This window comes from Cyanistes caeruleus, chromosome 4, assembly GCF_971803275.1.
Source record: "Cyanistes caeruleus chromosome 4, bCyaCae1.hap1.1, whole genome shotgun sequence".
NCBI lineage: Eukaryota > Metazoa > Chordata > Aves > Passeriformes > Paridae > Cyanistes > Cyanistes caeruleus.
The window spans coordinates 12662183-12684601 of record NC_141704.1 but is presented as its reverse complement, the minus strand read 5'-3'; the positions used below and the strand labels follow the sequence as shown (position 1 = coordinate 12684601).

General features: G+C 41.0%; 1 protein-coding gene across 2 annotated transcripts in view; it reads left to right on the top strand.

Annotated features, from left to right (window-relative positions):
- Positions 1–22419, top strand: part of RELN (reelin) — a 272198-nt gene that overhangs the window by 188900 nt on the left and 60879 nt on the right. For both annotated transcript variants that reach the window (XM_086886679.1, XM_086886680.1), the window contains exons 22-30: positions 723–835; positions 7767–7904; positions 8257–8443; positions 12153–12358; positions 15259–15430; positions 15816–16016; positions 18109–18344; positions 20986–21143; positions 22043–22250. In XM_086886679.1, the coding sequence (XP_086742805.1) occupies positions 723–835; positions 7767–7904; positions 8257–8443; positions 12153–12358; positions 15259–15430; positions 15816–16016; positions 18109–18344; positions 20986–21143; positions 22043–22250 (1619 nt within the window). The remainder of the gene's footprint in view (positions 1–722; positions 836–7766; positions 7905–8256; positions 8444–12152; positions 12359–15258; positions 15431–15815; positions 16017–18108; positions 18345–20985; positions 21144–22042; positions 22251–22419) is intronic.

Below are 22419 nucleotides of genomic sequence, written 5' to 3'. Positions count from 1 at the left end.
TAAGACTCTGGAATAATGGACTTCATTTATATTTAATATTAAAAAGATGTGACAATGATCATATTTTCTGAATCAAAAAAAAAGAGATAGAATTTTGGAAACAGGCCTCAACAGGAATCTGAATTAAATGCAGAAATAGTCCTAGAAGCAGTAGGGAAGAATTTACACCTCTTGCTGTAGGTGTCAAAGCTAACACAGCTGCAGAGCTTGGGAAGGGCCTATGGACACAACTTCAGTAGGCCGTGGTTGGGCCCTCTGGTGTGGCTCTGTTCCTACTGCTGCTCCCCATTGCAGGGGTGGGGTGTGGGGCCAGCCAGCATGCCCAAGGAAATCCACACGAGCAGGTTTCTAAAATGACCCTTATGATAGTCTGGAGGTCACTTCCATAGACTTACTTCATATTGGTCTTTCTTCATAGTCCATGGTGGGGTGAAGATAGTAAAAACCAAAGAGATAGATATTCCTCATGGGGGGAAGCAAAACATTACCAGTCATGAATGCTAAACTCATTAAATAGATTCATATGGTTTTCCTCCATCCTCACTTGTACTACTAGTTTACAGAGAAATTTCTCCACATCATACCAGGATTTTTCTCTTCTGGGTCTTTCACTCCGACATCCGGACCCAGACAAGCTCCTGGTTCTGTGAATGTTTGACCCTTGTTTCTGTTCCCAATTATTCCTCAACATTAAATCTGATTTTCAAATGTTTTATTTTAAGGAATGTCTTCCCAGTATGCCAAGCTGTCAAGAGTTTACATCAGCAAGTATTTACCACTCCAGTGAATTCACTCAGTGGAGGAGAATCACTGTTCTTCTACCACAGAAGACTTGGTAAGCATTTATGTCCTATCTTTAAATTATTTGGGGGGGCGAGGGGGGGCAGGCAAGGGGGTGTTGTGCAGACAATTTATCACAGCAATTGCTGTGACAAAGATCGAGTCCTCTGCAGGTCATACTCAAGCCAATAGGTGGGGTGCCAGGGCTGACCCAGTCCCAGGTATTTCCCAGAAAATGCATTCCTTACATAATTAGAAAATGAAATGTTGGTGAAGTCAACAGAAACTATTGTTTAGGATTGTTTTTAATACATACTCTGACTCGCCTAATAAAGTTCATACTTTTCAAAAATAGTGGCACTTGTCTATAAATGCCCTATTGAAGGAAGGCTTTATTTGGATTGTTAATTTTTATTTTGCACATTCCTTATTGTTTTTATCTTCAGACCAAAGCCTTGTATAAACAATAACTAATGATTCATTTCTGGGAATTTTTTAACTCTTATTTCTTTTTATAGCATGTCTTAAAAAATAACATTCTCTCCTGCAAAAAAAAGAGAAACAAAAATTAACAGAAAGCCTATTCATCTTGTTGTAATCAAACTTGATTTTCCTCCCCTAAAATTTGTATTTATTAACTAAATTGTTTCTGTCATTGTTTATTTTTAAATCTTTATTATAACATACAAATAAAAAGTTGTCATAAATCCCAAAAATCTTCAGGGCATCCTTCATTTGAGAATTTAATTACCGCAATTAGAGTTACATTTTGATTATGTTTGACCTGAATCCATCACAGCAATTGCAATGAGAGCTTGCTCAGATTAAGTCATCATTGTATTTCCCCATCTTTCATCATTATTTTTTTGCACTCTGCATGGCCTCAGCACAGCCTCTTTCCATCAATCACACCACAATGATACCTTCTTTCAACACACTGGCCCTTTTTACAGTACAGCCAATATTCAGAATCTCCTATTTCTAGGCAAAACATCAAAGGCTAATATTGAATCCTTAGAACATATCAGATAATTCCAAATGGTGCAAATAAATCCACAAGTAACTTATATTGTAGTTAGATTATAAATGCACTAAATCTTACATGCCATTTTGTTCCACCATCTGCAAAATCTTAGGCACTTAGGGGTTTAAAAAGCATCTACAACTTTGTGGGTTACAATCTAAATTAGGCTGTTATTCCTAATTTATAAAATATTTACTGTACTCAAAGTTATTATACACTGTGTATTTGATGAAGATACCAATGTTGCGGCCCTCTTTTTCTTTAGGATCTACTACTAATTTTTCTCTGCATATGAGGTGACAGAAGCATATAATTCCATTTTAATTTAGGAGACTGTAGGGAGAAATTATTATAAAGTAATAGCTGGGTTCCGGTTCTATGCTGTGCACAAATCATAAATATTTCACACTCTGGTATCTGAAGTGATTCCTATCTGTTAGCAGAGTTTTGTTTGTAATTAAGGTACAAATTACCACAGAAAATCTCTTTGCTCTTCATAGAACACATTTTCTGTGTTGTGTTATCAGGGTGAAGAGGAAGGCTGGCTGCGTGTTCCCAACCAAACGCAGTCCAGCACACCACACACATCTGTCTCTCACTGATTTCCCTCTTTCTAATGCTCCTTTCCACTGGCTGGGAGCAGGCTAAGGGCTCAACAGCATCTTTGGGTTGAGATTGGAAGGGGATTTTTTGCAGGTTTTTAGAGCAGGTTTGTGATCAGAGATCAAGTTTCTGTGTTTCCAAAGCCTGGGCACTACTGGTGACAATTTGATGTGCAGGTCTCCTCCGCCAGCCCAGCCACACAGAGAGTGCTGTTCCAGTGAGTGTGTTCTGCAGGGCTTCTCTCTCCCTCCTTCTCCCATCCCTTCCCCTCCTGCATCCACCACGCAGAGGCAAAACCCTAGTGATGGCCAGGAAGAACAGTGCAGAGGCGGAGAGCCAGGTCTGCCTTCCCAAAACTGGGGTGAGGGGGAGAGACCTCTGGACCTTCCTTCTGTTTCAAGTGCACAAGACAAAGCCTGATAATACAGAGCCAGGGAGACAAACCACCTGATGGAGGACTTGGGAATGTCTCATTAGCCTTGTTCTGGCCCTTGCTGGCCTCGGCATGCCCTCACACCCCTGAACAGCCCTGTTGTGGTTGCTGGAGCTTTTATCCCTGGATGCAGAGCTCTCAGCTGAGGGTTTGCACCTTGGGCGTGTGGGTGGTGTCAGGCTGCGGCACTGTGCTCAGGCAGCTGGGAAATTGTTCATAACAGCACCTATTTCTCTTGTAAAACTTCCTGGGTGTGCTGATTTCTGCAGATCTGTAGATGTTCTGCATCTAGCAAGCATGAGTTTACAAAGTCCCCCTGTTATGTGAGGTTTGGGATGGTAGAAAATCCGCTGCAAGAATGAGACTTGTATTGAAGAAATGAAATGTAAGCACCTGCTTGCTGAAATTGTATTGTACTTGAACTGAACATTTCTAACACTGATGAAAATTAATTTCAGTTTTATGCAAGGCATTTACATATGAACAGGCTTTAATGAGATACAAGCAGCTGTCAGTTGCTGACTTCATAAACAAATCAACACCTAATGACTGAATGAGAGCTTCAGGATAATTGGGTAAATGTAATTATGGTAACTCAGAAGGTAGCAAATATAATTTTATCAGCCACAAATTTGCATTAGATCATTAAGGCTTTTAATATCAGGAGGGAAGGCAATGATTTTATTTTAACTCGCATATCAGAAAAATTTTATAACAGAACATCATTTCACTCGCAGTACTTCTGGGACATGATTTCCTTGTGCTTATGTAAAATGTCACACAACAAAAATGACTTTTATTTGACATCAACCTGACTTAGATATAATGTCATTAGAGAGCCAGATTACTTTCCAGTAGCATTTAAAAAAAAAAAAAAAAGAAAAGAAAAGAAAAAAAAAAAGGAGAAGCTATGAAGAACTAGGGAAGTTTATTCTTCTTTCATAGCTCCTCAGTGCTGCACTTCCCATTTCAATAATGTCCAAATAGTGACTGTCCAGAAAACCAGTGTTTTATCACTGAGAATGCAGCTGACACTCATCTCCTTATTCTCTTTTCTTAATTAACATGGCTTTTTTAAATGGTTGATTACCATTTTTAACAGCATAATCCTCTTAAGCTGTTGTTACCTTGAGATGCAGAGCAGCCTTGGAAAGCTTTCAAAAACAGAAGCAGGACTGCTTTTTCAGCAGCATTGCTTTTGCAATTGTCAATTCAGCCTCACACACATTATCCCTCACCCAGGGAGGAACCTGAATGCACAGAATTTTGCCTGCCCACAGCCATGTGACAGTGGCACTGCTTCCCACAGGACCCCTGGCAGCAGCCTGGGTGGGGAGGTGAGGGCAGCCCCTTGTCCCCTATGGCTTGGGGCAAAGGGATTCCCGCGGTGCCAAAGGTGTCACCCATGTCAGAGTTGTGCTGCCCCATGTCAGGGCTGTGCTGTCCCCATGTCAGGGCTGTGCTGTCCCCATGTCAGAGCTGTGCTGTCCCATGTCAGAGTTGTGCTGTCCCATGTCAGAGCTGTGCTGTCCCATGTCAGGACTGTGCTGTCCCCATGTCAGGGCTGTGCTGTCCCATGTCAGAGCTGTGCTGTCCCCATGTCAGGGCTGTGCTGTCCCATGTCAGAGCTGTGCTGTCCCCATGTCAGGGCCGTCCTGTCCCCATGTCAGGGCTGTGCTGCCCCATGTCAGAGCTGTGCTGTCCCCATGTCAGGGCTGTCCGGTCCCCCAGGGCAGGGCTGTGCTGTCCCCATGTCAGAGCTGTGCTGTCCCTAGGGCAGGGCAGTCCATCTGCAGATAAAGTAACTCCTCCCTGCTGGGCTGTGGCTCCCTGGGGACTGTCCCCAGTCTCCAGCTGCTCTACACGCCTCCATTTGGGCCACATGTTCATCTCCAGGTGATAATGAGCCTCCTTCTTTCCCCCCTCCCCTCAAATGAGGGAAACAAACCTCCTGCAATCGCTGCATTCGTCTGGGCACTTCTAAGTACCCAGCGGAGCTGAGAGCACCCTTAGCTTGACATGCAGCCAACATCTGGAACGCGAGGAGGCAGATGGAGCTCTGTGCCCGGCAGGGTGGCAGTCCCCTGCAGCAGGAATGGGACCATGAGGCTCTCCAGGGAAACATTTTGGTCAGGTGAAACGCACAGGATCCCCAGCAAAGGGCTGTCAGCCCTGGTGCAGCTCTGTGCCTTGCGGTGCACGCCCAGCCCTGGCAACAGCCCCAAAGCAGAGCTGCACAGAGATCTATCTCCTCAGCTGGGGCTCAGGTGTGCTGCTCCCCTGGGCACAGAGGTGTCCTCTGTCACTGCTCAGGCCTGGGCTCTCCCCACTGCTGCTGTAGGTCAGGTGTGAGCCCTGTGCCCAGGACCAGCCCTGCACAGCCGCCCTTCAGGGTCATTTGCGCCTGCCAGCAGCCAGCGAGCGGCCGAGGCGACGCCTCAATGCCGCACCAAGCTCTCTTTGGGGGGCATCACCACTTGCTGGGCACCATGAGACTTCCATGGCATGGCAAAATTGCCTCTGTATCACTGTAAATCTCCCCTAGTTTGCTGTAAATACCCTGGGGCTGCAGGGTCTCATACCCCAACTCCACCCATACACCCTCCCTGATGAAAAACAGAGATGCCCAAACAGTGCTCTCCCTCCCGTTACCTGGGAAAATAACACGATAGCTTTACTGTGCTGGGATTTCACAGGGGGAGTGTTTGCCTGCCCTAACACCATTCTTTGGTTTCAGTATTGTCATTTTCCCCAGCACACATTAGAGTTAACACCAGTCATTACAGCTCTTTCCAGAGCCTACAGCCTCTGTGAGGGCTCTCTGTGGTGCCATTGATGCGAACATGAACCTCAGCACCAAAGTGATGTGCTGACTTCAGAGCACTCCAAAAATAAATAGTAAATAATTGCAGTCAATATTGACTGCCCATTGTGCCTGCACAAGCTTAGGAAGTCCTTCGTGTGCTGATTACTGGCATTGTACACTTTTAATGGATAATTTATAGCTCTTGCAATGTAACCCATCAATACATTATATCCTGAGGGACTATTTAATCAGCAGATTTGCCCCTGCAGATTAACTCTGAGTGCTTCAAAAATGCTCACAGTATTTGCAATATCAAACAGATACTTAAAACAGGCAACAAGGGTCATTTCAATTAAAAATCAAGCCCTGGGCAGCTTCACTTGTTTTTTAAAGAAATTCCAAACTGATATTTTAAAAATTTATCCACACATGTACCAAACTTCTCATATGTGCCAGAGCGGCTAATTGCTCTGACACTCTGTCCACTTCAGCTGCACAGGCCTGCTCTATTCGTTTTTTCACTTCCATACGTGTGAGCAGGTGGCTCAGCCACCTTTACAATATTCATTTTAATAAGTCTTATTCTACATAAATTATTGGGGGTGGGGAAAGGGCTTTGTATCTCAAAGTAGAGTAACAGCATTATATCCTGTGCCATCATTAAGTAACCATATGGCTCAGAAACAAGCTAGAAAAGAAGCTTCTAATAGGAACCACCTGCTTCTCATCCTCAGCACCCCCAGCCAGCCCTTGGCCAGACATAGGCCTGTCCCATTTTAAAATTGGATTTTTTAATTGTCTTCAGTCAGCCTTGCTTTCTGTGTCCTACCCCTCCACAACAGTGCAATCCAGCCTCAGTGCCCACACTGCCACCACCACCCCTTTTCACCCAAACCTGTTCTGCAGCCAGCACAGCTCCTTTCACTCCGTCATGATGAGCAATTTCGCACCTTTGTTCCACTTCACATGCAATGCATTTTTCTTAATCTCATTCTGACACAAGTGGAGAGTCTCTGTGTCTTCCCTTTAGGAGTGGCCACCAGCCAATGTCTGTGACCTGTTGGATGTGCCCAGTTTGGCAGGGCAGCTTGAAAAGGCTTGATGATAACAAAGATTGCTTTTCTCATGATTCACTTTCTTCTGCAGCCTTGGTTTTTGAGGGTGGTGGGTGTCAGGCTGGGTTTGGCTAGCAGGAGTGACTCCCATGGAAAATGTCAATGTTCCATTGGATAATCACCTAAAGGCCCAACAGGAAGAGTTTTTAATGGATAATATTAGCTGACTTCACTATTATAAAGAAAAACAAGCTGTTGAAGATAAAACTATTTAGAAAGGAGAAGCTAAAGCAAGGTTTTGTGCTTGAAGAATATTACAAATACCCAGAGTTTAGTTAGGCAAGAAATTTAATTTGATGATTCCCCACCATGAACCTTGAGTGTTACACATTTTGGGTTGATGGCCAAGAGCCAGCTGTTTGCAGTGTGGAAAAAAAATAGGTGCAATGAAACAGGACCTTTGTCAAAAACTTGTGCTCTCAGTGTCACTAGTGATATGTGAGCAAAATCTAGTTTAGAATCATCCTTTTTTTCACAAAAAAAAATTTACATTCAAGAAAAAGAGTCAACTATTGTTGAATGGAAATAGTTGGTATTCACTTACACTCAAGAACTTTAATAATTTTTTACATAATAAATATCAGGAGAAACCTCTTTAGACCGTTTACGACCTGTTAACTGTGACCAAAAACATAAAAAACAAAGTCATGCCCTAGATTCGCCTTTCCAATTATGCAACTATAACACAATAAAAATCCAGTAATATTCATATCTAGGCTTACTTTAAAATAATGCTCAAACCCCCCAAAAGCAATGTGCTTTTCCTCAGAAATATAACTGTCATCAGTCATCAATCACTGGAAAGTCCATTATATAGCCCTGTGCAGTGAGTGGCATCATCTAGAAAGTTAATTTGCAAGAATCTGTCTTTGGCTGGTCCAGCTTTTGCAGCCTAGGCTGTGATTGGGATACTAACTTCACTTTTTTTCTGTGTTACCTCTTTTTACCTCTTTGCCTGCCATTCTGTAAGGGATCGAAAATGAATGCATTGTTGTTGATTTTAAGGTCCAGTGCCACCCGTTTCCGCTGGAGTCAGTGCTACTACACAGCCCAGGATGAGTGGGCCTTGGACAACATCTACATCGGCCAGCAGTGTCCCAACATGTGCAGTGGGCATGGCTGGTGTGACCACGGTGTTTGCAGGTTTGTCAGTCCCTCTTAACAATGCTCTCCTGATCTTCAGGTACCCTACTATTTTCCATACTTTCCTTTTCTTGGCTGTTGTTCTTATTTTTGGACTAAACATTAGAAAAACAAAATCACTATGAGGAGCTGACCATTCAAGCAGCATTAGCAGACAGTAGTTATTTTGGCTTGTTTCCACAGTACAAAACTGCAGTCCCAGAATGATTTGTTAATTGTAATAAATTTATTATATAATAAATATATTTGTTATTATAATAAATTGAATTTCGTAAGGTCAGCATGCTACCTTAACTAATTGTTAATGTCGAATAAAGTCCTTAAAACTTGTTATGCTTATGCTTCCTTCCAGGTGTGACTCAGGGTTTCGGGGCACTGAATGTCAGCCTGAAAATCCCCTCTCTTCAACCATCATGTCTGATTTTGAGAATGCAGATACCCTGAAGACAGAGTGGCAGGAAGTTATTGGGGGAGAGATCGTCAAGCCTGAGGAGGGCTGTGGGGTCATCTCGTCTGGCTCCTCTCTCTACTTCAACAAGGTACTCCAGAGGGCTGGGAGTCTGATAAAGGCACACACTGCAGGTTGCTGTGGAGCATAATGTGGCCGTGGCAAAGAAAAGGGAGGTGGCAGAAAGCTGCCCGCAGTATTAGAAGAGCGTTAAACAGCGCAGCTGTGCTCTGCAGGTAAAGAACAAAGCAATCAAAAGAGATAGGGAAAGACACAAGCACGATGTATTCAAGAAATTGCAGCTGTAATGAAAGGTAGTAAATTGCCAGTGCGCTGTGTAAATTCACAATGTCTTACTTGTACATTTTCTTTTTAAAGACTCAGTTCGCTGCATCCAGCAGCTCCATTTGTTTCTTCTGTATTGCCCTGGGTAAGAGATGGGGAAAGGTTGACTTTCTGGGGCACAAGCAGCTTTATTTGAGGTCACAGCAACAGGACCATTGAAAAAACCTGGTTTTTCAGGCTTTTAGAAAATATTTAACCGGAAGGAGTATATTCTTTTGTATAACTTGGATACTTTGCAGACAAGAAAAATAATAGAACAGGAAAGAGATATAGGGAATTCTGCTAATTAGTAACAATTATAGCTAAAATAAAAAGAGATCTTTATGACCAGATGTAAGATTATGCATTGTAATCACAGATTTATTTTTGTATTGTTGCTCCTCAGGTCTAGTACGAAAGTTTGTTTTGTTCTTAATTGAAAGGAAGTGTATAAATGCAGCTATGTGCTTTCTTTTAAAGGTTTGATCAAACTGCCACTGCTGTCATGAAAGCCAGATTAGTCCCAGAAGAATAACCCAATATGCAACACTGTGTAATTGTGTGTTGTTTACCTCATTACAAAAATCTAACCCATGAAATAATTTTCAGCACTCCTACATAGTCTCACATCCAGCTCCCCTGGAAATAGAGCTCTGCACTGAAAATTTCGTAATAGACCAATCAGTATAACTAGCTAATTGTGATAATTGGATTTTTATACATAATTGTCTTCCCTGTTAGATGTTTTTCCTTCTGGCTTGGTTCCTTATGCCAAGTTTCTCAAAAGTAGTTTGCTAAATTAGAATTAACCTGCTATGATCTTTCTTCTGATTCCTGCTAAGGAGGAGTGAAAAACTCATTTAGAAATTCTTGGCTTCTTTCTATTGATCTCTAAGGGTTATGTTATCACTCATTTCTTGAGAAGTAGCAGTCTGTGTGCTGTCAACAGAAGGTGGTTTATTTAATTTCTGTTTAGATCTTTCTCAATGTGCCAAGGGGCCATACTGGTAGATAATAAAAAATTATTTTTATAGTTGCCAAACAGTTCTGTATTGTTTTGGGGAGCTCATATTCACATTTCTTTTCATTTGCTCAAACAGACACTCTTTATTTGAATGTCTAATGTTTGCTGCCATAATCAATTATTGCTGCCAGAATTAATGTTGGCTTTGTTCTGACAACCCTCTATCTTTTGTTTTACAGCTCATTTTAATCAATTGTAGGTGTGTTCACAATTCAGAGCTCTTTCAATTAGCCCCTGCAATTCCCCCAAGGCTTTATGTCACTCATGCCCTCTCTCAATTATCCTGGTTCTGTGATTTCCCCTTTGGCAGGCAGAGCTGCTGTGGGGTGCAGATATGGAAACCCACCTCTAATAGTTTCAGAGGCAGAGCTCTACCCACTGCAGGTCAGTATGCTGGGTGCCCCCAGCTAGCCAGGACACACCAGCCCATGGCCAGCAAGGGTGTTTGCAGCTTTTTGACCCTTTACTGGCTTGATTTGATGGTGATAGTTTCAAATTCCAGTGTCTCCTATGAAGCTGAAAGCAAACTACCCAGAAGGATTATCAGTGTCACCTTGGCCAGCATTAGCCATGTGGGGCTGTACCAGGAAGCTTTGCATCCAAGACGGAGTTCTCACTCTCAGGGCACCATCCAGGAGGGAATTCCCATCTCAGCAGGGAAAAAATGACCAAATAAACCAAAACAACAAGAACAATTCCAGACAAAATCAGTATGATTGCATGCTGTATGAGCTTTTTGCGAGTCAAAGGATTCTTCACAGATTTTACTGCCTTGTCATCAATGGTACAAGCCAACAAAACTTCAGACCCCCATGTATTCAGTTTCCAGAAGTCAGACTGACAGTGTAAGGTGGCCTATTGCTAGGGTTTGCAAATGAGCTCAGCACCCAGGCTGTTATACCAGCAAAGTAAAATGTTCTGAGAAGGAAAGCAGTAGACATTTATCTCTGCTGGGTTTACCCTCAGCTGTGTAGAAAGAAGAAAGAGGTGATGAATGAAACAGGATTTAAATTCATCTGTCACCTTATTAAAAAACACAGATAATATTTTAAATCGCAGCTCCTAAATCTTATTACTTGTGTCCAGCTAGATCACGTCACTTGCTTATATCAAGTTTGTTTGGAAATTTGTCATAAAGATCCTAAATATACAAGTGACAGAGAAAAACACAAACATTACTTAAAACATAGGTGTCATAACTTAGCCTTGGTTTTCCTTTTTTAAACTGTTTTATGCTTGGAGATGGACAGAAACCCTTTTTTTTTTTTTTTTTTTTTTAAGGGAATTAGAAACAGTAATCATGATGACCAGTCCTGGTCCATTTTGAGGGATGGTGCCAGGTTTCAACTACTTTAGTAAATACAGAAATACAATCCCTGCATGCTCTCTCCACTTCTACACAAATGGCTTTGCCCTACCTTGTGGCAGCAGGATGCTGTGCTGGGGCAGGGCTGTGCCAGATGCAGAGCATGCAGGGCACCTCTCTGGGGACACTCTGCTCTCATCCTGTGTCCTGCCTTGTCACAGGCAGCTTTGTATTCCTTATCAGCATCTTGTAGGTTTGGTGATGTGCAAGTCCACAGGTTCAGCCTCAAGATCCAGGGCAAAAAGGGAAGAGGGTTATGGGATAATTTCTGTTATAATAAAAGGCTCTTAAAGCTTAAAGTTTTTTTTAGATTAATATGCTCTGTCTTCTGAATATGCACAAAGTGACCATGTTGACCTCTTAAATTCAAAAACATACTTGGAAAAGCTGTTCACTAAATTTTACAAGGCTATTTGTTCCTCTCAAAACTTATTTATTTAAACTTGAAACTAAATCCACAGGTTTTAGTTAGTTGAAACACTCCTGATCTACAATGCTTACTAGGAAAAGAATACAGTTTTGTGTAGGAACAAATCTTATTCAGCTGAAGCATGAACAGAAAATGCTGCTCCCTGGTTCTTGTGTAGGAGATGGACTTTGAGCAAGATATTATAGGAGCTGATGTCAGGTGATTGGGTAGCCTTGTGCAGTGCAAGATTTGACCAGGGAAATAAGACTAGAGAAATGGCCTTTTACTGCTCTATGTGTTATCAATAGAAAGCTGAATACTTAAAAATTAACCTGGGTTGATTCAGGATGTCCAGCACCTGCTCTTTGTTCTCTGAAGTCACTGGGGACCATGGGGGAATGAGATTAAATTCTTGTGTGGAAACTGTGTTGTGAAGTTGCATTGTGTGTTGGAATCTAATAATAAAGTTCTTGTGGGATCAAATCAGGGTGACATAAAGGATGGCCAAGCAAAATAACTGAGAGACAAAAAAAGACAATTTGATACAGAAGTCAATGTCCTCCATGTTGTGTAATTTTGTGTGTAATATTCATTTGTGATGGACTTTAAATATGTCCATTTATTGTGAAGGTGCCATAATTAAAATTATTACTGTCCCTCTGCTCTTTGTATTGTAGGCTGGAAAAAGACAGTTGGTAAGCTGGGATTTGGACACAACATGGGTGGATTTTGTACAGTTTTACATCCAGATTGGAGGAGAGACCTCTTCTTGCAATAAACCTGACAGCAGAGAAGAAGGTGTGCTGCTGCAGTACAGCAATAACGGTGGGATCAATTGGCAGCTACTAGCAGAAATGTATTTCTCTGACTTCAGCAAACCCAGGTATAATTTTGATTTCAATTAACCAATCTATATGGCATCAGCTTTTTAAAATATATATTTCTCAACTTATGAAAACACGAATAATAATTTAAAGTTATAATGCTTAGAAGTCACCATTATTTAGAAACTTTTTCTGGCTGGCACAGTAAACTCCTGTCACTAGTAATAAAAAATGGAATGAAAGTGGGCCTTTAAATCTGAAGTAAAATATAAAATTTCCTATCACTTATCTCCTATGTGAAACATGACTAAAATGCTAATATCTGCAAAACATTAGAAAGCAAATACAGAAATTGCCCAAAAGAGGTGTAGAAATCTTTCATTTCCTCTGACTCTGGTTTCAGATCTACTGAACATGTATTAATGTTATATGAAGCAAAAGCTCCTTTAAATAAATATTTTGGGAGAAGAAATCATGTTCAGCCATTCTAATTTGTCAGATTCCTTGTCAGTGAAAATTTAAATTTTCTGTATTTGTCTGTATAGATGTAAATCTGATTTCTATTACCTGCAGTCCATGTCTTTTCAACATACAAATAATTTTATCTTCTCATCTTGTCATTTTGCATTGCAATGAACAATGCTTTTGGAAGGATTTCTGTAACTACTTGGCTGACTGTTCTTTTTTAGAGGTCACCTAGGCTCTTGCAAGTATAAAACTCTTGAGAATAGAATATAATGGAATGGAATGGAATGGAATCGAATAGAATATAATGGAATGGAATGGAATGGAATGGAATGGAATGGAATGGAATGGAATGGAATGGAATGGAATGGAATGGAATGGAATGGAATAGAATAGAATAGAATAGAATAGAATAGAATAGAATAGAATAGAATAGAATAGAATAGAATAGAATAGAATAGAATAGAATAGAATAGAATAGAATAGAATAGAATAGAATAGAATAGAATAGAATAGAATAGAATAGAATAGAATATTTCAGGTAGAAGGGACCTAAAACTGTGCTCAGTGTTACTCCATCCTAGATGCAGAATCGACGTTTCCACTTGCTAAATTTTATCCCATGAATCAATCCCAATGTTCCAATCTGTCAAGATTCCTCTGCAAGACCTCTTGACCCTCAAGAGAGCCAATAGAACTCTCAGCTTGTATCATCAGCAAAAGGGTGCATTCAACTCCTGCATCCATATTACTGATAAATGCCTTGAACAGGACTGTCCTAAGATTGAACCTGAGGAACTCTGCTGGCATCCAGTCGCCAGGCAGATGTGACCCCATTCACTACAACCCTTTGAATTCTGCCCCCTCATCCAGGCCTTCACCCAGCACATTGTCAACCTGCTCATCCCACAGGTGGACACCTTGTCCATAAAGACACTGTGAGGTACAGTATCAAAAGCCTTACTAAAATCCAAACTATGGCTACCCCCTTCCCCTCATCTACTAGGTGAGTGCTTTGGTCTCTACTTGGTCAAAATTATAGGACACACCCAACAACGAAGCTAAATAATGAAAGCTTCAATAATGGACTATCCAACACATTTTTAGACAAAACATTTGCCCTTCTGCACACCAGAAGAGTGCTGGTCCTTACTGAACATAACTATGCAGATTTATTTTTCTCTTGTTTCAAATGTGGTCCAGATCTCATTTTCCAGTTCATATTTTCCAACAGTAAACCTAAGAATTCTCTTGAAAAGAACTGAAAAAGAATTATTTCTCCTCTCTATGCCTAAGTGGCAAGTGAAGCGGAGTAAATGGTACAATAAAATGTGATATAAAGAAAGAGTTTGTATGTCTAAAGGATTGTATGTATAAATGCATATATATAAGCTGTTTGAAATAGATATGTATATGATATACTGGACTTGTACTTTTTGATGCAAGTATGATTAGGCTTGAAACTTGAACTTTTCTTTAGCATCATTTTTGTAAGGTGTTTTTTTAAGTTGAACATAAAGCAAACTGAACAGACCTGAAGTTCTTTTACAAAGATCTGTATAGCAGGCCTGAAATATTTTTACCCAAAGAAAACTGCTACATAATCTATTGCATTGTAACAGCAGGATGCTTTTGTCTACAAATAGGACCAATCAGCAGAAGAGAATGAGAAATTAATTTTGTTAGGATATGCCACTATTACTTCCTGGCATCAGAAAAACATTAATACTTGATGAACATGGATCAGCTGAATAGTTTGATTCAAAGCTAGAGAGCTCAAATCAGTTCCTTATTGTGTTTGTCAATATAGTAATAGAGCATGAAAAACAGACATTGTTTTAAAGAGTTTACATTCTTCACAGACAAGAAGAACAAAGGCTTCTTGATATTCAGTGTCTAAATAGGTATCTAGATATATGGAAAAAATAGAATAGCATCATAGATCACTAAAGTTGGAAAAGACCTCCAAGATCATGAAATCCAGCCTTTGACCCAACATCACCATATCAACTAAATTACAGCACTAAGTGCCATATGCAGGGTTTTTTTGAACACTTCCAGGGATGGTGACTCCTCCAGGTCCCTGGGCAGCCCAGGGAGCTCCAATGCCCAACCACCTTTTCAGCAGAGAAATTCTGCCTGTTGCCCAACCTGAATCTCTCCGGGCAGAGTTTGAGGCAATGTAGTCATGTCCCTAGTTGCCTGGGAGAAGATCCCATCTCACTACAACCTCCTTTCAGGTCGTTGTAGAGAGCAATGAGATCTCTGTTGAGCCTCCTTTTCTCCAGACTAAACAACCCAAATTTCCTCAGCTGAAGCTCATACGAGTTACTCTCTTAGACCCTTCCCCAGCTCCATTGCCTTTCTCTGGACATGCAAATTACTGAGGACTTGTACACATTAGATGCTGCCTTTCCTGCCTCTTTTCCCTGTTGTGTGATATATTTTCTACAAACTGTGTTCTCTGAAGTCCTGCTCAATTTGTGTTCCTCAGGTTTGTCTATCTGGAGCTGCCAGCTGCAGCCAAGACCCCTTGCACCAGGTTTCGCTGGTGGCAGCCGGTGTTCTCAGGGGAAGGGTACGATCAGTGGGCCATCGACGACATCATCATTTTGTCAGAGAAGCAGAAGCACATCATTCCTGTTGTTAATCCCACCTTACCACAGGTAACAAGCAAGAACAGGCTGTGGGTATCCCCACATAACAACTGTCCTGTTAGGAGACTTGTTTGAACACAGTTTTCTTTGAAAATACTGGGTCTGTTTAAAGAGACAGCTGTAGTGCTTGCAGCCACGTCTCTGTGTGGGCTTAACCTGGGTCTTTCCACAAAATAGTCAGGCTCCTAAGCTTTGTGGCAGAGGATGTAATGATGTCTCTCTGCAAAAAGTCAAGACTGAAGTCTTGGAAATTAAATTTAATTTAAATCAATGTTTTTTTTAAAACTACAGAAAATAAAAATTGCAAAATTTGGAAGTTCATAGTTTTGGGAATTATTCTGAAGTCACACTGAAAGGGGTTAATACCTCTGGCTTTCCTTTTCATTTCTAACAGAACTTTTATGAAAAGCCAGCATTTGATTACCCTATGAACCAGATGAGTGTATGGTTAATGCTGGCCAATGAAGGGATGACCAAAAATGAAAGTTTCTGCTCTGCCACCCCCTCTGCCATGCTCTTCGGTAAATCAGATGGAGACCGGTTTGCAGTGACTCGAGACCTAACTCTGAAGCCTGGATATGTCCTGCAGTTCAAGGTATTCCTTAAACATTAATCTGTGCAAGAATATCAGAATATAGTAAAATAGAATATCAGAATATAGTAAAACTGCCCTTAGCCAATACTTGCAAGATGCCACTGGGGCCACAGTTCAAACAAAGGTGATAAATTAGACAATTGCATAAAAAGGTGTGAAGAGCACAAGTAGGAACACATACAGATAAAATCCCATCCTGCTTTCTAGAAGAATAGCCAAAACCTTGGTGCAGGAAAGCATTTTTACTGCTTTTACTGGAGAAGTTTTAAAGGTTTTTGTTCTTCAGCACGTTTCAGAAGTGTGCTGAAGTGACTGTCATTATATTCAAGTCAGTACTAGGAAATGCTACTGCACTGTCAAGCAAAAAAGGATTTATCCTGTCTGGGGCTCTGTGAGTACAAAAGCTCCAATGTGGTTTGGGTACATTTTTTGTATTTTAAACTATTTAAGGACTTACAAGCTGCTCTGTACTCCAGTGTGGGTTTTCCATATAATTTGCTTTTATTGTGTCAATGAATATAGGCTCCAATTAGCATTTTCTTCTTTAAAGAGCTTACAAAAATTTCAGTGGTCTGACAATACATCAGAATATGGGCTCCAAAGAAAGTGTATTTGCTTTGACAAGCTCTTGTTTCTGAACCGTAATCAAAATTTTATTGAGTTTATAATGAAATCCCATTGGTGAATTCTGGAAGTTGGTTGCAATGCAATTTTAATGAGCTCCCCACAAATACATGGTCCTTACATAATTGGTGGATACAGACACTGAATAATTTACAAGTGGAATTATTAAAAAGATCAGATGTTTACAGGCAGCTTTTCAAATATAATTCCCACAGTTCTATAAATAGGAAAGTTCGTTAGAAATACTGGGATTTGTAAAATAATCTAATTTCAACTAAAAGATATGCTAATAAAATGCTATACAAACTGAGGGATTTCAGTACAATTTTCTTGGAGTATTGCATGCAGTTTTATATTTTAAACTGTCTAGAACCCAAGGATATCTCAATATATAAACACCATTTAGCCTGGAAAAGATGCTATTTGCCTTTTTACCACCTTCCTGTACTTTAGTGGCTAAGTCTCCATTCTCTAGGTTTGATGGTCAGCAGCAATTAAAAAAAAAATTCAATACTTAAAAATGTTTCATACACCTTCCATCACTGAAGCACTTGACAATGTAACATAACTATAAAACATAAGAATGTGTCACAGAAGAGTGTGTTTTTCCTTATAAAGTCTATTATTTAAGGACTGAATTTATACTTTTTTGGAAAGCTTTTCAGCCTGCACATAAATGTGTTAGTCCTATTTGCATGCTTTTGTGAGTGTGTGAAATTTCCATTTTAAATAGCAGACTGGAATAATTTTGCATTGATAAGCTCAAAGACAGTAATTTGTTAGAATTATTTCATTTTACATGAATGATTTTGTTTTACATCTTACATTCTACAGCTCAAGTAGAATTTCTGTAATAAAATAATGAAAACTAATATTTTTCTGATAGCTTGAAGAATGAAACTGAAACTGAAACTTCAAATCAGCCGCTGACTTCAAATCAGCTGCTGGTTGAATTCTCATTTCATATTTTAGTACACATTTTTCTTCTTAATCCAGATTTTACTCTATTCTGGGGGCCCAAATTGCAGTGCCAACTCGCAGACATCATTCCTGCAAGGCCAGAAGGGCTAACCTGGGAGTCAGGCTGATCCTCTGGGCACACTGGGCTGCAGATGTGATGGATCCCAGAGGGTACAGCTCTTCCCACTCCTGGGCATGCAGCTGCCTGCACAATTTGCCATTTGGGGCTTGCTATGAACAGGGACCCTTGGAAAGTTCTTTGCACCTTTTTGTGTGCTGAATTCAGCAACCTTAACGGAGGAATAGTGGGAATTTTTCACCAAGAAATGTCATTTAAATATAAGAAACAGACCCCAAGCATCAGTCAGTGTCTGCCACCAGGGTTCAGAGCAAGTGCTCAGAGCATTAAGCCTTCCAGCACAAAAAGTCAAAGCTGGTTTGCAGCCAATAAATACTGATAACAATGCAGGTTTCTTGGTATCATTTCTGACTCTCTGCTTCTTTGCAGCTGAACATCGGCTGCACCAACCAGTACAGCAGCTCTGCCCCCGTTCTGCTGCAGTACTCACACGATGCTGGGCTCTTCTGGTCGCTGGTGAAGGAGGGCTGCTACCCCGCGTCCCCGGGCACCAAGGGCTGCGAGGGCAGCTCCCGGGAGCTCAGCGAGCCCTCCGTGTACCACACGGGAGACTTTGAGGACTGGACAAGAGTTACTATTGTTATCCCCAGGTCGCTTGCAGCCAGGTACGGTGCACTGTATCCCAGTGATGCCAGGGGGACCCGTGGATTAGCTGATTTTTAGCTGCTTCTAGAATGGTACATTAGGAAGAAGTTGCAAAGCTGTGAATAAAAGCAGTGTTGAAATACGGCAGATCTGTGGAAAACATACTATGCTGCCCAAAACAGTTAGAATTTTCCATTTTAAAGGTGTCAGCTTGGTCTGTAATAAATAATTAAATTACAAAGCAGCGAGGAACCCAGCACTTCTTAATTTTACATCAATCCCTTCATTGTCTTTATCCATGTCAGCTAGGTCAGAGGCACCAGCAAGAGAGTAATAAGTCACATTAATTAAATAAGCCATTTCAACAGGATTAATTTTAGTTGCCATTCTGGGCAAAGAAACCTTAGCAAGGTATTTGAGCTGGTGCATAATGTGCTGTGTCACTGAAGGCAGCCAGGACAGCCAGAGGCAAAGGAGGGAAGAATGGCAGATGTGCCCATCTGCAAGCACAACCTCAGCATCAGATTAATACAACTGAGAAAACACCTGATGGTGCAATACAAAAACAAGCCTTGAAATCAGGAGGGTTTTCTCAGTCTTATCTGGATTTGGCTGAAGTTTCTCACTCCATCAGTGAAACCCCCCAATCTAATTTGTTGTATGCACCAAGTGCTGCCAGCACAACCACCCCCGCAGGCCCCTGGCCATGTGCCCCTGCCTCTCACCCCTGGCAGCTTCTCTAGTGCTGCCTCGGGGTTTCTGAGCCATCCTCCTCCCTCATCCTCAATCCCACTGGAGTGTCTGGTGTGTTTTGTAGCAGGGGAGCCAGTGCCTCTGCCGCAAGGACTTGAAATAGCAGTGTGTACCATAACAAGTTTGTCCTTTCTTCAGTAATTAGCCAATAAAAGCAGGTGCCAAATCGCACAGATATGACACCAGCTGATTTGATTTACCCAAAACAAGCAGGGCAGAATCAATAGCAGCAATCTGTTTGGCATTATGTTCAGTAATGTGATCAGGAATAAGAAACTCATGCTAATACATTAAAAATGTAAGTATTGTGACTGCAATGAGTGTTTTAGCATGTTGAGAATTGAGTTTATGGAGAGCCACTTAGGAAATCATGGTTCATGCATTACCCAGAGAGCATGCCATTTCTTTATTTGGTACAGAGCATGAGCATGATGATCACCTACCTACCAAATCCCAGTGCACAGCAAAAAACAAAAAGCAATATGTTTATTATTTTTTTAGGCAGAGTAGCAAGGAGGTTATTAGTTAACCCGTTCTCTTGGCAATGAGATTTTAAATCTGTTCCCCTCTCTGGAGCTCCTGTAAAATGATTCAGCTAAAAGTTAAAGACTGGAAATTAATAACCAAATTTTTTTTTCTTCATGTTTCCTAAGCAGCGAGTCAGAGTTGTGGGCAGAGTGGGAGTTTCAGACAAAGTTTAATAAAGAAACCCTCCCACTGAGCCATGAGGTCAAGAAAGGACCCCACTGCTTTCTAAACTCCTTCTCAGAGAGGAGCCTGGGTGCATCTGGATCCAATCTTAGCCCTAGACTTTGTCAGTGGTTTATATCTAAAGGATTATACAGGTGTAACTGAACCTTTTCACAGATTTGTCCTGCAGGATTAGGGATGGCAAACTAGATCTATTTATATAAATATGTTTATTTATATAAATAGATTCATTATGGTAACAATTAGACAAGATCTTAATCAGAATTATTTACTACAGAGTATTGGAGCTATAACAACTATTGTAATACAGTGTACTGTAAAGCAACACTGAACCAACTGTATCAAAGCAATTGCATTAAAGCTAGCAAAAACAATTATTAAGTAGAGATTGATGTTACTCAGCCATACAATGACCATGGACAAATTTCTTGCTCAGTCTCAAGGATTAATCTTTAGGGACACCCCCACCCAATGGAGGAATCTGCAGCCACTCCAAGAAAGGGTATGTCACAAGACCCTGCCATTAAAAATTGGGACTAGGCTTTTAGAGTATGAACTGATGGACTGTCTCTGGTCCAGCTGTGTCAGCTCAGCAGTCTTAGATAAGTTATTAGTGATATCACTTGTTTGTTCCTTGATCCATGTTTTACCAGGTCTACCATATCTCCATCTCACCATCAGAATGCTTAACTTTGGGACTAAAGAGTCAGAATGGTTATTTGCCATTCTATTTAGAAAGTGTTTTTTTTTCTTGTATCCAAATAACTTAAAGGTTTTTTACTCAAAAGTGTACAATGCCACAATAAACTCTGTATTGCTGCTGTTACTGAGTTCCTTTCAAAAATACTGTAAGAAATGAAATTCTGGAATTTTGATACATAATTAGCAGTTCAGGTTGGACTGAGTAGTAAAAAGCATCTTCAAAGTCACATCTAATCATTCACTGTTGTTGATAAAACCATGTATTTGTTCTTTGCCTCGCACTGATGGATACGGGCCAGAGAAACAGAGGAAATCAAAATGCAGCCAAAAAGTCTGGAAGAGATATCCTTAAGCAATGTTGCACAAATGTAGCATGACAGAAATCCAGGCATCCTATTTGCAAATGGTTAATTTGGGAAAAGGTCCTCTTAATCTTAAGCAAGGATCAGCACTGTTGAAGCCAGGAGGAAAAACAGCGTTGTTTTTTCTCCGCAGTAAGACCCGATTCCGCTGGATCCAGGAGAGCAGCTCCCACAAGAGCGTGCCTCCTTTCGGCTTGGACGGCGTCTACATCTCTGAGCCTTGCCCCAACTACTGCAGTGGCCACGGGGACTGCGTCTCGGGGGTCTGCTTCTGTGACCTGGGCTACACGGGTAAGACAACCCTCCTCAGGTGGGTTACAGTAAGCACTGCCTGAGTTAAACCTCTAAACCTGACATCTCGTTTTTCCTCTCCAACATTCTGCAGAAATATATGATGACATATATTGCATGGGCTGCCAAGAGGAATCTTTCTTGTTTTGTTAAATTCAATTCGGCACAGGCAAAGCAGAGCAGCTGAAGGCAGCGGACACTGTTGATGTTTCTAGCAACCACAATCTTTGAACATCACCATCTGTATGAATGGGAAGGGACTAGCAATAAAAGAGAAAACAAAATAAAATATTATAAACTGAAAAGTCTGCTTAAAAGCCTTTGGATCATCTTCAAAAGAATTGTTGCCATTTTTGAGTCCCCTGGCCATCAGATGGCATGGGACCAGGAAGGAGCATATGTTCTGACAGGCCCTTCTGTGGAAAATTCTGCTCACTTGTGGTTTTAGGGGCTTTTATGCTGAAATAGGAAAAATCCCAAAATGCAAACCCTGTGGAAAAAAAATGATTGACACAACTAGTTGCACACTGCAGTCTTTTCAACCCTCAACCAACAAAGCAATAAGCTAACATCTTTTGTTCGATTTGCTTAAAATTAAATAGAAGGATAATATTTTTCTGTTTGCAAAAAATGTCTTATCAACATAAAGCTTGGCTGTTTTTCACCTAGAGAAATAAGCCATCTTAGAGTTTAGAGGAAGAGGGCTTATTCTTCCTACAGAAATTTGTAAAGTGAGTTTAAAAAGGTACAACCCAGTCATCAGGGCATTTTTTTAGAAAAGCCTGGTGCTTTGTCACTTATAGATTTAACAGAACCATGTGCCAGTGTACTGTATCTGACCCTTACTCTGTCCAACACAGTTTCACCAAAGCATCTCCCTCTTTTCTTTTTTCTTGAAGCATCACATGGAACCTGTGTGTCTAATGTGCCTAATCACAGTGAGATGTTCGACAGGTTTGAGAGGAAGCTAAGCCCTCTCTGGTACAAGATAACAGGAGGTCAGGTCGGGACAGGCTGTGGTGTGCTCAGCGATGGAAAATCTCTGTATTTCAATGGACCTGGAAAAAGGGAGGCAAGGACTGTCCCCCTGGACACCACAAACATCAGGTCAGTGCTCAGTGCTGCTTCTCACAATTGTCTGTGTATTCATGTTCTCTCTTCTGTCCTCTTGCAAGTCTGGATATGAGAAGGTGGGAAATGTTTTTTATTTTTTTATGGTAGTCGTAACCTGTACAAGAACTCTGAAAGATGGAAAAAATCCATTTTTGTTCATTCT